The 14,673-nt window shown below is 50.9% G+C and overlaps 1 protein-coding gene across 1 annotated transcript in view; it reads right to left on the minus strand.

Moving 5' to 3' along the window:
- The window catches only part of Bcl11b (BCL11 transcription factor B), an 89,969-nt gene extending 83,673 nt beyond the window's left edge, over window positions 1-6,296 (minus strand). The window contains exon 1 of the mRNA XM_050154833.1: window positions 5,371-6,296. Within this exon, the coding sequence (XP_050010790.1) occupies window positions 5,371-5,428 (58 nt within the window). The 5' untranslated portion in view covers window positions 5,429-6,296. The remainder of the gene's footprint in view (window positions 1-5,370) is intronic.
- Window positions 6,297-14,673: the final 8,377 nt, after the last annotated feature.

Below are 14,673 nucleotides of genomic sequence, written 5' to 3' on the forward strand. Positions count from 1 at the left end.
TATATATATTCCCATGAATTGAAAGTCTGTGTTGGTGTGTAGTCACCGCTCAAGAAGGTTCTCAACTTCCAGGGCAAATGATTGGGGGGTTCCTATAAACTGGATTTAAAAAAAAAAAAGTTTTCTGTAGGCCAAACGCCACTGCCCAGACCCAAAACTGAAAGGTACTGCACTCTTCAATTCAGAGCTACCGTCTGCGCTGGCCTCCACAGTGTGCCTACAACTGGCCGGGTTCAAACATTAAATGAAGTAGAGAAATCATCAGATAAATGGCTGGCCCTCTTCCTCCAGCTGATGACAGGGAAGGCTTTTGTCTGACCTAATTTATTTCTCTTTCAGGTTAGAAGAAAAGCATTTTCCTGTGTCAGGGCAAGCTCTTGAGCTCACCCACTGAACTCATGCATAGGACTCCAGCTCACTGTGCTGTCTGCAGATTTCTTGAACTCTAAAGCAAAGACATTATAGATCTAGTCATCCCACCACCAACACGGTACATATATTCCCCAGTCCTAAATCATGCGTTTGGGGAGCAATGTAGCCGCATGATACGCCATCCACGAAGGGCACTGTCTGGGGTGAAAGGCTGCTGCTGGCCCTGGCAAGCACACACTCCTTGCACACAAGATTGCCCACATGATTTGAGCTATGTTATATCTTTAGGGAAAGAGCTGGTTCCCCCTCAGTTCTGTGGGCTCACTATGGGATGGATGGCGCTGCGAGCGGGCTACAGATCAGACCTGAAAGGACTGCTATCCATCAAGCCATCTTGGGTCCAGGACTTCCTTAAGCAGCAATTCACAGTGATATGTGCCCCCCCTCTCAGGTAACATGCACCAAGATGGACCACCCCTAAAATAATATTCACTGTTCCCAGACTCCCCAAGTGGATTTTGAATACCTTATCAACAAAGCAAAATGTTCAGAACGTCAAGACCATGGACAGATCAGGGGACATATGCTCATTCAGGAATAGCAATTTTAATTGTTTAAAAAGAAAAGGAAATTGAAGGAAAAGAAAATACCTCCCCACCTGCCAGGTAAGGGCTTACAAATCGATGGCGATGGCTTGAAAATAGATTTCTCAAACTTATATTCTCATTTTATCCTGCACGAATCTCTGCTGGAAAATCAATATTACAACTTCACGCTTAAGACATTTTGCAGCGACACAAACTGCAGCCGCTGCTGCTGCCGCCGGCCGATGCTGCTGATGGACACGGGTTCCCAGGAATAGCGGAGCCGCCACCACCATGACACGGGCACCGAGCGCCCCCTAGCTGACGAGAGGCGCTAGGCGAGGCTTGAAGCATCAGGGTTGCCGTTAACCAAAGCCAATTCCACCGAAAGTTTACTTTGTGAAGTATTTTATCACAACAAGCAACAAAGAGTCCACGGCAATGAGATAGGAGGTGCAAAATGGATACATAAAGGTTAGGAGGAGCGGTCAGCAGTTAGAGTCTGATTAGGTGCTGGAAACCTGCCGGCTGGCTGCTATAGGAAACCGGAGTCTGTAACTAGACTGTTGTACATGCATCTATTTCACCTGAGACATAGTTCCAATTACTGTCAAACATGCCGAAAGTCGCCCTTTCTTCCAGCCAAGGAAGACCTGCTGAGACCTTTGGTGGTAAGGCACCAAGTGCATCTAGTCATCTAACCCTGACCCTCCCAAGTCTCAGTTCCCCAGGAGCAACCATATTCACCCCAGGACTAAACAATCAACTCTCTTTTCTGTTATGAAGGATCCTGAAGACCAGACAAAATTTGCCAAAGCCCAGGCTCCAAACAATAAACATGCATATATACAAAATTCTTCAAATAAGAGGGGGGAGAAATACCCTTTAAAAATATTGGGGTTGTTAGAATATGCATATGGCTGCTTTCTCTCCGATGTGAATTACAGATGAATAAAATCAACCTGGCATAACACCTTCGACAAACACATTTTTATTCTCCCATGGAATCCAAGCTGCTGACATATCACACTTCTAATGACACGGGGTTCCCTTCTGTGCAAAAGGCAGACAAACTTCATTGCCCCTACCTGACTACCGAAAAGACGAAAATAAAAGAGGGCCCAAGTCCTATGAAATTTACCAGGGACACAATTTAGTAAGATAAGTGGGCCATTATAGACATACTGCACTCTAGGGTTCGGGTCATTGTGAACATAGCCACCTTTAAAACATGCAACAATCACAAACCCTATTTGCAGAGGCTGGTGTGAAATTAATACAGCTAGCCTAACTTCTGCAGCTAATTTTGGGTGTCTGGTTGTTGTGCAAAATCATGAAGGCATACAAAAATTACTAGTCTTCCTCAGAAACCTGTTGGTGGGTTATTGAAAAGTTGGCTTAATTAGGGTTCTATAATTGACCACTCCATTTTACCTCCCTATTTCTTCAGAAAGCTTGAGCTTCCCCACCGACTGTAGAGTACATTTCCTTCTGCCTGACCCTGCCTGGCAGCATGGCCCTTCCCTCTGCCTGGTAGGAGAGGTTACCTCTCCTACCCCCCTTCTACCATTGTCCCCTTGTTTTTTGTGTTTGTTTTTATTAATGGCTGTCTGTATCTGTCCTCTGGTTTGAAAAGCCGAATCCATCTGGGTCGAACCTTCTGAAACCAGAAGGCCAGGCTTTCCTCTCCAGCTGTCTGCCACTCTAGCTTCCCTGCTCCCCTTCTTACCTGCCCTGCCTTTAAAATGTAACTAACTTCATTACGGGGTCCTCCTCCTACCCCCACACCCAACACACCAGGATCATGGATGCTATTTTTGTGTTTTCCTGGTTTCCTTGGCCAACGGTGATTCTAAGTTGCGTCACCCCCAAAGAACCTTAAGCTGTTGCCCCACAGGCCCAAGGCTGTCACCCAACTGAAAACGATACGCCACATTTTAGATGGTTTCCTTCACATCCGAAATCTCACATGTGAACGCCTGAAGGGGCTGTGCCAACACCTGCTTTCCTGGCCAGGGCTTCAGAGCCCTTGCAACCAGGGCTCCTGCATCCTACAGTTTGTCACTAGTCACATTCCCCAGCCACGGTGGATCTCCTGCATCCGTCTTACCACCTCCGGGGTGACAGAGCACAGAAAGGGAAGCCGGTTGCTTTGGGATAAGCAGTGTTTTCTGAGCACTGGTTGGACCACTCTTCTTGCTTAAACCCCTTAAACAATGCCCGGGCTCCCAGGGCCCCCGGAAGGCAGGTAGAATTGCTTAACAGCCTAGTCTCCTGGCCCTCTCCTTCCCAACACTCTGCCTTCTCTGCTTCTGCTACAGCGTCAGCTGCCTTTTCCCAGCTGCTCTGAGCAAGGGTGACATGGTGAACCAATGCAGATTGGAAGGATGTCACACCGAGCACCCCTCAGCCCCAGGCCCAGCTGCCACCCGTCCCTCTGGTTCGAGCTTGCTCAGGATGTCCCAGGGATGCCCAGAGAGGGACAGCAAACCTACTTGCCTTTTCCAGAATACTCAACAGCAAATGCTCCAGTGCCGGGCTACCAGCTTCTCCCCCTTCCCATCGACTCTCTCCCCTCCCCAAAAACAATCTTTACAATGATACAGGGGTTCCCAGGGGCAAACCGCCTCCTGGACAAATTAAGCTCTGGGAGTATGGATATTTTAACAACTACCTCACCTAAAGGTAGGAAGGAGCAGTGAAATAACCCGTGGCTGTAGCTTACTAAAGAAGGAAATAAACGTCAAGTGGTCAAATGCCTCTTGATGAGACCAGGCTCAAATCTGATTGCAAAACATTTTGTTTTAAATACAACCAGCAAGTCTCCTTTAACATTACAATATTGAAAAAATAAAGGCGACTCCTCTTCCATCCTCCCTTAAAAGGCATCCCTCTCCCAAGAACCTCACTTTAATATATATATATACATATATATACCCCCCCAAACAATAATAATAAATGCACAAATTCTTACTAACGTGTCTGCGGTAACAAAGGAGAGATGGGAACAGCAATAGCTCCGAGCAGATGGCTCCTATGCTGGGTTGGAGGGGAGGGGAGAGCCCCTTTATATATTTATTTATTTATTTAAATTCTTTAAAATATAACATAAATATTCGGCTCTCGACCGCAGGGCAGCCAGTCCTAGGCGGCAGCCGTCGCTCACAGCTTTCTACAGCTCCAGCGCGGGGAGCCCGGCCCCGGCGCAGGGAGGTGAGCGAAGGATTGCAAGATTACAACCTGCCTGAGGTCTCGATGGCACCCAGAGGAAATTTTATTTCTATTGCAATAAAAAATAATAATAAATAAATAAAAAGCAACCGCGACCAAAAGAACGCGGGGAGAGGCTCGAGCAGGCTGTGGCAGCTGGGGCCGGCCCGGAGCTCTCCAAGCCGACCTCGCTGGTACCAGCGCGGGGACCCGGCGGGCTCCGGGAGAACTGCGTACCTGCGCGGCTCGCGCCGGCGTTTTCTTTTCTAAATGAACCCAGCTGGGGCGTTGGAAGCTGCTGCGTGTCTGCCCTGCTGCCTGACTTCGCGAGCCCCGCCACTTGCTTGAAATCCGGCGGATTTGCACCGCGACCTGCCTTGTTTATTTAGATGGGGAAGATGAAAGATATTGAGATAGAGAGATGGATAAGAGGTCGATAGGTATTTTTCTCCCCTTCCTTTTTTTTTCCTCTTCATTTTTACTGTTATAAGCGCATCCCTCTTTTCCCACTCCTGACAATCTTTTTTTTTTTTTTAATTCGTGGCAGGGATTTTTTTTTCACCAACCCAAATCCTCCCCCCACACCTTTTTTTTCCTTTTAGAGTTGGGGGGGAAGACAAGACCGTCCCAGGAGACGGAGGTGGGGAAATGGGGAGGGGGTGCTCCAGCCCAGCAAACAGCTGCGCAGCTGGATTCTTTTGCAAATAGCGAGAGGAGGGGAGGGGACGGCGGCTTCGGAATCCTAGCACCAGCGCGGCCGGCGCCCGGCCTGGCGGGGCGCAGAAACCCGGCACCGGGAGCCCGCGGCCACCCCCTTGCCCTGCGGGTCCCCGGGTCCGGGGCGCACTTGGGGCTTGGTCAGCCCGCTCCTCCGAGCGCAGACCCACGCGCTCGCCAACTTTTCCCGGCTCCCCCTCCCCCTCGCTCCTCGGCTCCCTCCCCCTCCTCTCCAAACCCTGCCACCAGCGCCGCCGCCGCCACACACGCCGTTTGGAGGGCCAAGCGTCCAGCCGGGCTCGGCGCGCATAGCCGCCTGCAAACCCGCGCGTCCCCTCCTCGACCCGGAGCCCGCAGCAGCTACCCCAGGCTGCAGAGAAACTTTCCCAGGGCCCCGCGCCCAGCCGCTGCGTCCGGTTTGGTGTCCCCAGCCCCGGGCGCCCGAAGCCCCGGCCGCCGGCCCCTCACGCGCGCCGCAAACACTTACGCGTGATGAGTTCCCTCTGGGACAAGTGCTGCGGGTTGCCCTGTTTGCGGCGGGACATTGCCCCGGCATCTATTCTGGCATCGCCCGGAGAGCTGCACAGATGCGGGTCGGGGAGGGGGTCCGAGCCGCCGCCGCCGCGCCTCCTCCTCTGCCCGGGTTGGTGCCTCTGCCCTTCCTCGCTTCCTCCTCCTCCTCCTCTTCTTCTTCTTCGTCTTTATTTTGCTCTTTCTTCTGGGCTGTGTTTTTGTTTTTGTTTTTGAAAAAAAGAAAAAGCCAGGAAGATGGTTTGGTCTAAAATAGAAAAGGCAAAAATAAATGATAAAACTGCTGTTGCTCGCCGCGGACTGGCTGGTTTCTTTAAAAATATATTCTTTTGGAGGAAAATATCTCTCACACTTCTTCAAAGTGCTTGGCCTCTTAGACTTGTAAATGTCTTCTTGAAGTTACGCCGGGTTTTGCACTGGCCTGACACTTTCTTTCGGGGTCTGGTAGGTGGAACGCGCACTTCCACCCAAGGGGAGGGGGGAGAAAAAATGCAAACAAATTTCAAAAAGGAAGAAAAAAAAAACAAGCAAAGAAAACTTGGGGACTTGTCTCGTACCCCCTCACCCCGCCCCCTCAAAAGCCCAAAAGCAATGAAAAACTGCCTTGGTTCGGCTCTTTCTGGGTTTTCTGCGCGCTGCCTGCTTTTTTCTTTCTCGGAGGCTGACCCCTCCGAGGCTCTGGGGGACTCCGGGAGCGGCTCCTTCCCGGGTCACCTGGCAGGCTGGCGCCGGCCGGAGGGGCTGCAGTCCCCGCGCGCGCTCCCCAGCACTGCCCGGCTCCGCGGGCCCAGGGGGAGCGGGGCTGCGGGGCGGCTCGCCCAGTGCGCCCGGGTCGGTGCGGGCGTGGACGGGAGCTATAGATTGCAACGTGAAGATGGCGGAGTCCGGGTTCTCCGGGAGCTCTCGGTCTCTCTGTGGCTGGGGCTGCCTCTGTACAATGGGATAAAATTCAAGTTCAAGTGCGGACGTGACGTTTAATCTGCTCTAGAGACAAAAAGACCCAGAGAGTCGGAGCACTGGGGGCGACTAGCGGTGGCTTTTTAACATTGTACCCTGTAAGAGAACAAGAAAGCACACACCGAGACACGCGCGCGCGCACTCACACACACTCGCCAGTGCGCACACCCGCAACCCAGGCCGGCCACACGTGCAAACTGCTGTTTTTGTGAGCTGGTCTTATCCCCCCCCCCCAGCACCGGCTGCGCGAAAGCGGGGGGAGGGGAAGCAAATAAAATAAAACCTTTGCCCCCCCACTCTTCCTCAGGAGCAGGACCCCCTGAGAAAGGGGGCGGGGTGCTGTGTGAATGACTGAGGTACACTGAGTCCAAGCGAGTCCAAATCCACCCACTCAGGAAGAGGGGATGGAAATGAAGGGGGGTGTGAATGTACTGGGGAAATATATACCGTTGCTTCACTTCCGTGGAAAAGTAGTTACAGTAGGCTTTACTTGGGGGAGGGGGCACGTTTTGTAGAAACTTCCCAAAAAGTGTCTCCATATAAACCGTGGGGATTTGGTCTTAGAGAACTAAATAAAAGATACTAAGAGGGCACAGTGGGGGGCCCATTTTGTTTGGCTCTCTTTCCAGAAGGGATCTTCGCCTTTCCGGGCCCCATTAACTTCTAGGGGTCAAGCAATGCCCCGCCCCCACACCCTAGTCTCCTTGGGAAGCACGCGCTAGAGGGGCAGGGGCACTCCACGTGGGACAAGACTCCGACACAGAGATCCAGAAGTGGGCGTGGCCAGCTCTCTGCAGGAGGGTGACTCGGCGAGGCGCCCCCCAATTCCCTCCGTGAAATCTCTGCAACCTGGAAGTCGCCCCCCCTCCTCCACCGCCCAGGATCGGACTTGAAATTGCTTGTCCGACCGGGAAGGACAGAGCCGCCTTGTCAGCCGTTTGATCTCCAGCCGGCGAGGACAAGGGGAGTTGTGGGGGCCTGCCCGTGGCCCGGGGACAAGGCCAGGCTGCAGTCCCCGAATGCACCGCCCCCTCCCGGCGCTCTCCTCCTGGAGACCAGCTGGGTCTACTGGATAACCTGGCCTCCCGCGGTCGGCGCGCCAGGCGGCTGGACCCCTCTCCCTTCCCCGGCGGCCAGGGCGGGTCGGGGCCTGGTTGGGGCTGGGCTTTGCAGTGAGCCTGGCTGCACCGGCCTCACCCCGCCCCAGGCCCGGCGCCCTAGCTTCAGCCCAGGGATCGGCGAGGCTGAAGGCCTCCGGGGAGCCGCCTCTCCCGGGGCCTGTTCCTCAGGGGGCACCTGGGCTTTTGTTCATCCTGAAAGCCATGGGTGGGGCCATGACACCAAGGAAGCCGTGCTAGGAGCAAGGACAGAAGGATCTCTCTTCCCTTCCCACTTCACCCAAAATAAGCACTGTACAATGTGCCCTAGCTTGCAGCTTCCAGCTCCGTGGGCTGCAGGGTCCACGGACGGACGTGAGGATGAGCCAAGGAGATGCTGGATGGGGGCGGGTTTGCACCTCCTTCCGCAGGCCGCGTGCAGCTGCCCACCACACACACATATGCACCCCTCCACGTGGTCAAAAGTCTGGAAGCGTCTCCTCTCAACCCATCCCGCCCCACCGGAAAAAAAAATATTTCCAGTAAAGTGGCCAGAGTAGGAAAAAAAAGTAGCCCACACCCACCTTTTAATAAACCTCCCAAGAAATTAATAAACTGGCCTTACTCGCGCACACACACACACCCCCGCTTCAATTTGAAAGATCAATTAGCCTTCTGTTTCGTGGGCCCGCAGATGGGAAGGCAGGCCAGAGAGGGTTAGGATTTTGCCCAAAGACACACAGCACATAAGGGGCAGGTCTGGACTTGAAAACTGCGGCATGCCAGCTGCAGCCTGCCACCTTGGGCGCGAAATTCAAACACGTGGCCCTCACCTTCTGGAGGAGGAGATGGCTACAAGGAAGCAGGACCGGGCCAGAGGCCCAGGGCGAGGGAGGAGGAGGAGCTCGCTTAGGAAACAGGGAGCTTAGGGGCCCCGGAGTCAGCTGCCTACTCGAGCACGGATGGGGACCTGGAAAGGGGCAGCGGGAAGCGGCTGCGCAGCCGGGACTGACCCTGAGCACGTCCTCCCGGACTGCGCGCTACCCCGACGGCGGGAAGGCGCGCGCACTGGTGGCCGGGTGCAGGACCCGAGCTGTCGCCGCGGCCGCGCGCTCCACCTCGCGGCCGCCGACAAGAGGCCTCCCTGCCCGGGCCTGCGCCTCCTCCTCTCCCTGGAGGCGGCCGGGCGCAGGCAGCGAGCGATCCCAGCTGCCACTCCAGTCTCCTCCTTTTCCCTCTGCCCGTCTGGCACGGCATCATTTGCGCTGAAAGCTGTTAATGTCTGGTCTCACAGCTCCCCCTTTAGTCTTGCTGCGCTCCGTGTCTAACGTTCCCAGCCAGATCAATAGCTGCCTCTCTGCCGACCTTGACCTCCCGCTCGACCCCACCCTGCTTAGGCTACTGGCTCCAGGGTCCCGACTCTGGCTCTTCCTGTGCTTGCTAGATCAGAGGATCGGACCAGGCCTTTACTCAGGACCCGGGGTCAGGCAGATGTATCCAAAACTCCCTCAGACCAATCTACCCATCTACGAAGCCTTGTTTAGTATAAAGGCCACTGCTCCGACTCCCCAAAACACGCACAAGCACACACACAGAGTGCAAGAGACTAACCAAAAGAGGGAAGGTACAAACGTGGGCCTGAACCCCTTGACTATAACCTTAGGCCTACTGTGTGCTCTGTCCTTGAGACAGAACTCAATCAGTTAGAAACAAATGAGAGAGAAAGAATATACATATAAATGTCACAACGCTTTTTAAAGTCCCAAATATTTCCCTGCCGTTTCTTCCTCGGCTTCACACCCCATTCCCAAAGCGACTCCCCAACAGCCTCCATCCCTTTAAGGATAGGGGATTCATTCTCAACAGAGGAATCTTCAGAAATTAAAATTCATTTCGCCGAATCAAAGTGCATTTTTATTAACTTGTGTAGGGTTCTAACTCCCTGTGTGTGCTTTGTGTAATGTGCCACACAGTGGGGGCTGATTGGACCAGCCCCCATTACACCTCCCCCCCCCCCCCCCCCCCCCCCCGCAAAAAGACTTTTTGCTTAAAATTCCTTGAAGGATTCTCAGTCCTTAGGCACAGACTGGGGCCTGTGGAAGAGTCTGCAATGTTGTCTTTGCCTTCTGAGCTGTTACATTTCATCTTATGTCTTTACGAAAATTTGGAAAGACCTAGAAGTGTCAGTGGAAACGGGAAGTCCTGGAGTCCTTGCAGGAAGAAACTGACATCTCATTTGTTTTTGCTATTTTCTCCTTCCGAGGGATCCTCCCTCTGAAATGTAGACAGATAACTTTGGAGCTGTCTGAGGACCCAACAACACAGCTTACCAAATTACTTTGGGTTTCATTTCTGGTGCTTAAAAAAAAAAAATCCATGCAAAGAGAAGGCGAATCTTCTCATTTTTCACAAGTGTGGGGCAAACTCCGAAGTAAGCTATGCCTGCTGCTGCTTTCTGTTCTCCCAGGCTCTAAACCTTAGCGACTGTGAAGACTCAGAAAATTCAATAAACGTTCGGATGAGAGCACCCACGCCTTCTTGAGAAGAACCGGCAGCGGAAACCCTAAGCAAGCCCGATACATATTAGGAAGGCTCCCAAGATGGCCTTGATGTCTTTCCTCATGATTTAGAATCTTTTTAAATTAATTTATCAGGTACAAGATGTTCGTGTGGTTTGTAGAACTGGTTCTCCCCTCCTTCCTTTATGTCCTCAGGGATCCAAGTCAGGTCCTCAGGCTTCTCTGCAAACACCTGTGCAGCTGAACCATCTCTCCAGTGCAGGTTTAGACGGTTCAGAGATCAAACCCAGACTCATGGGTGGCGAGAGAGATCGTGTTAGCCTTCCTCCACACGCATGTCCTTCCTGCGTGCAGGGAAGACTTTGCAGGACCACAGTGAGTTTAGGCCTCAGCACCTAAAGGCTAAACAGGACCCTAAAACTTGCCTCTGAGCCTTCTTCTGTTTTTTCAATGTGTCTAGTTTAAGATCCAGGCTTTGGTTAAGATAGAAGTCACCACATCTTCTTTTCTTTTCTATTTCTTTCTTTTCTTTCAACTAAGACTCAGACTTGGTACACAGGAGATTTTCAACAATCGTTCAACTGCTTGAAATAGGCTTAAATAGGTACAGGGGTGGGGGAAAACTATACAACAGAGGCATGCCTGACTGCTTTCCTGATTCATGGTTTATTTTCCTTTAAAAACATTTTAATTAAAAAAAAAAAAAAAAAAAAACAAGACAAAAAAACCTTGCCCAGCTCCAAGCTCCCTGTAGGAGAAAAAGCCTCACACCCACACTGAACGTTTCTGACTCTGCCCCTGTCATCAGAAGTGATATTGAATGGCTCAGTACGAGGGGATCTGGAACTGTTTCTACAGCTTTCTCACCTCGTTTGGAATTTTCTTGTCTTGCTAATTTTAATTCTTTAGTTGAGTCATCAATTCAATTTGGGTAGGGAAGCCTCCCTGTTGGGAGCGACCCAGAAGCCTGTACCCTCGGTCTCTCTGGCAGACCGAGGTCAGAGGGCTGGGTACTTACATCTCCATGTGTGTAGCACGCAAAGGCTCTCTCTCCCGAGTTCCTCGGTCTGTCTCAGTGTGTCTGGTGTGACTTAGCATACAGAAGGGGGGCCGCTGCCCTGACGATTTCCGTTTCAGACACACACATGGCGCCCACCCCAGAGCCTGAGTTCAGTGGTCTGGTGAGCAAGCAACCTGCCCTATTTAGAGTAGAGGCAAGGGTGTGAGGAGGTTCAGAAGAGTGAAAATGGTTCCTTTGGGGGAAACACCAGGATGCAGAAGGGAATTTTCAGTTCCGACTCTGGCTGTCAGGCTGTAGCTGAGAACTGGGGTGACAAGGAGGTGCCTGGTGATGGGGAGGGGGAGATGGAGGCAGTGTAAGGATCACCTTCCCAACAAGGGTTTGATGAGGCTGTGAGGATTAATTAGTTTGTATCCTTAAGCAGTATGAAAAGGAGGAAGTTTCTGGAAATGTTAAGCTTGAGTTGTAGACAAGTTTGATTCAATTGAGAGCTGCCCCCACCCCCAAGGCCCAGGATGTGAAAACTCCTATCTGTTCTGTAATGCACTACAAAGGAAGTGAGGGGGAAGGAGGGCTTCGAGAAGAAAGGAGAAACATGAGTCAGGCTAGCATCCCTCCCAAAAGACGCAAGGCGCAGCTAATGAGAACTCTGCAAGGGGGCGCTTATCAAAAAAAGAAAAAGAAAAAGAAAAGCCAGCCAACACCTTGCTTCAGCGACGCCTTCCAGAGCTGGGAAAGCAAAAGGAGAGCTCATCTGTCGTTCCGTCGTTTCAGAAGCAGCCACACGCATGCTTTCGAGTGAATCCAACAAGGATAGCTTGCATCCTAGAAATATGTCGTTGGTTTTCCCGCTGTTGAGGAGGGAAAGGTTGGCACTGCAGACCTGCTAACAAGCCATGCTGGACAGCACGGGTCCTGGGGGCAGGGACTGGGGCAGGGGAGGCAGCATCTCTACAGTGTGGAGAAGTTTTCAGATGTTCCATATTCAAGCGGTGGAGGCAGGAGGACCAGGTGTTCAAGGTCATCCTCAGGCACATAGCAAGTTCAAGACCAGCCTGGATTGCCTGAAACTAAAAAAAAAAAAAAAAAAAAAAAAAAAAAAAAAAAAAAAAAAAAAGAAAGAAAGAAAGAAAGAAAGAAAGAAAGAAAGAAAGGGAGGGAGGGAGGGAGGGAGGGAGGGAGGGAAGAAGGAAGGAAGGGAAAAGGAAAGAGGAAAAGAAAAAAGAGAAAAAGAAAGGAAGGAAGAAGAAAAAAGAAAGTAAATATAATATAAAATAAAGCAAAATGTACATTGGTTTGAAGATGCATTTTGGGTACCATTTACAAGGCAGACAATTTACCACAACAAAAGACGATGAATTCCACCCAAGGGAGAACTAAGACGCTGAGTTGCCGTACATTCTGATATTAGTTTAATCTGGGTCTTTAAAAAAAATGATTTCACTGTGATCTTAAGCCTTCGGGATCTTTGAAACAACAATGGCTTCTAAAATATAGATGTGGTGATAATATTCCCCATCTAAACTTGCAACAAACCCCCCTGCCTTGTGCTTGCTTTCTCCCACGAGTCTCTCAGGGAGCACTAACAGGAGCAGAGGAGCCCATTTCCGGCCTGTGTCCAGCTCACCCTGAGGATCTAGAGTCTAAACAGGACAGATTTATGGTCCACTGTTAAAATCTGCATTCAGACCCCAGATGCAGACGGTGGCTTCGTCAGCTGCTGGGATTCGGCACAGGCTTCTGCAGCTTCGTTATTTCTTTCTGCTTAACAGGGACAATTAGAGAACAGAAGAGTGGGGACGCCTGTTTAGGGACTGGTTCGGTATTGTACCCAGACCACACATTCCGGCTGGGAAGGAAGACAGTAATGGATAAAGCATTAGTGGATTTAACACTGTGCGCCGTGCTTGGGGGATCGAATTGTCAATGTTTCTGGCAAGAACTCACACTCCAATTGAAATCTATCACACACCTTAATTAGCTCCGGGTACCTAAATGCACCCAACCCAGAGGCAAGTTGGAAAGCAGAGGAAGAGGGCAGGAGCTGGCAAAGAGGCAATGCGGAACCTGCCTCTCGGGGTTTAGGGCCCCCGGGTTCAGAATGGAGTGCGCACCAGCCACGAGGCTAAGGGGACAAACGTGACTCACCACCCCGGCCCCAGAGAACACAGAGAAAGGACGCTGATGGAAGGCGTTTGGCTGGCTCGACCCTCGCTGACTAAAGAGATGAGAAGAGGCCGTGGTGACACAAAGCTGTCGCTGACAGTAACTGGAGCCTTTTTTTTTTTCCCAGAGCCAACCATCCCACCTGGACCTCGGCACAAATTATTGTTTTCAATTACCACCTGTGTATTCCTTCCCATGCAACTTATTGATGTAAAATTACTGCTACAGCGGTATAAATAAGTTATACCGCAGTTGTAAAATGGAAGAAATTTTGTTGTAGCAATTATGTTCAGCAAGATGACAAAATAAATTTCCAGAGCTGTGCCTGCAGTAACCTGGGGAATTTAAACCTCATAATTTCCATTCATTTCAGATAATTTGGAGTAATTTCTATATGTAATAACTTTGTAATGAAAAACAGCAGTACTGAAGTGATTTCGCTCTGTTTTCTCCTCCTATGGTATACATGGCACAAAATAAATGATAAAAATAATATTTCCTCTTTATATGTGTGTGTGTTGAGTAATTCCTTCAGTAAAAATCATAAACGAATACCCAGACTAAATCTCTGTCCACAAAATGAAAAATAAATTGAGTTAAAGAAGTGAGAGAGAATGGTAGGCTTTGGATGTTTTATTGTGACTTTATTGAGTTGTCTGCATCTCAGGCTCTTCCTGATCTCTGAAGGTTACTGTTCCCAAGCAAGAGATGCAGAGAGGCAAGACCCCTCGGCTGTCATGGGGAACCTGCGGGGAGACCCTCCCCAAGACTGAAAGACCTCTCCCAGGTGGCCACTTCTCAGCCCAAGCATGTTCCGATAGTCTCTCTCCTGCCTTGGGGAGCAGGCTCAGAGGAATGACTGACTCCCACCAAAGTCCTTTAAAAAAAAAATTAGATTTATTTATTCCTTATTTGTGCATATGGCTGTTCTGCCTGCATGTGTGTTTGTATACCATGTACGTAGCTGGTGCCTGCAGAGGTCAGAAAATGGCATCAGATCCCCTAGAACTGGAGTTATGGGTGGTTGTGAGCCCAGTCTGGGTGCTGGGAATGGAATCTGAGTCCTCCTCAAGAGAAGCAAAAAGCCTTAACCACCGAGCCATCTCTTTAGCCTGCGCCAATTCTCTAACAGCAATGTTCCCTGACACTAGGAAGGACCTGTTAGGTTGGACAGTGGCCTAGTAGGTTCTGACATATTTCCTCTTTTAATTAAAGACTTGGCAAGGTGGTGTTGTGTTCCCCCACCGCTCTGGTGCCCTGCCAGACCTCTGCCAGTGACACATGCGACTGATGTGCACAGCCTCTGAACGCCACACGTTATTCATCAGAAGCTCCCACTGAGCTGTTGGAGGTGACAGGAATTACAGCACCTGCATTAGCTCCAGGCTCCGTGCAATTAGCCTCCGCCACCACCGTGGCGTCCATCAAGAGCTTCTACTAAGTGAAAAATGGAGGCTAGGTCTAAAGTTGGACTTCAGAAGTGATGGGCAGACCTATAG

The sequence above is a fragment of the Alexandromys fortis genome, unplaced genomic scaffold (assembly GCF_014885135.2).
Source record: "Alexandromys fortis isolate MF-2015 unplaced genomic scaffold, M_Fortis_MF-2015_v1.1 scaffold_91, whole genome shotgun sequence".
Taxonomy (NCBI): Eukaryota; Metazoa; Chordata; class Mammalia; order Rodentia; family Cricetidae; genus Alexandromys; species Alexandromys fortis.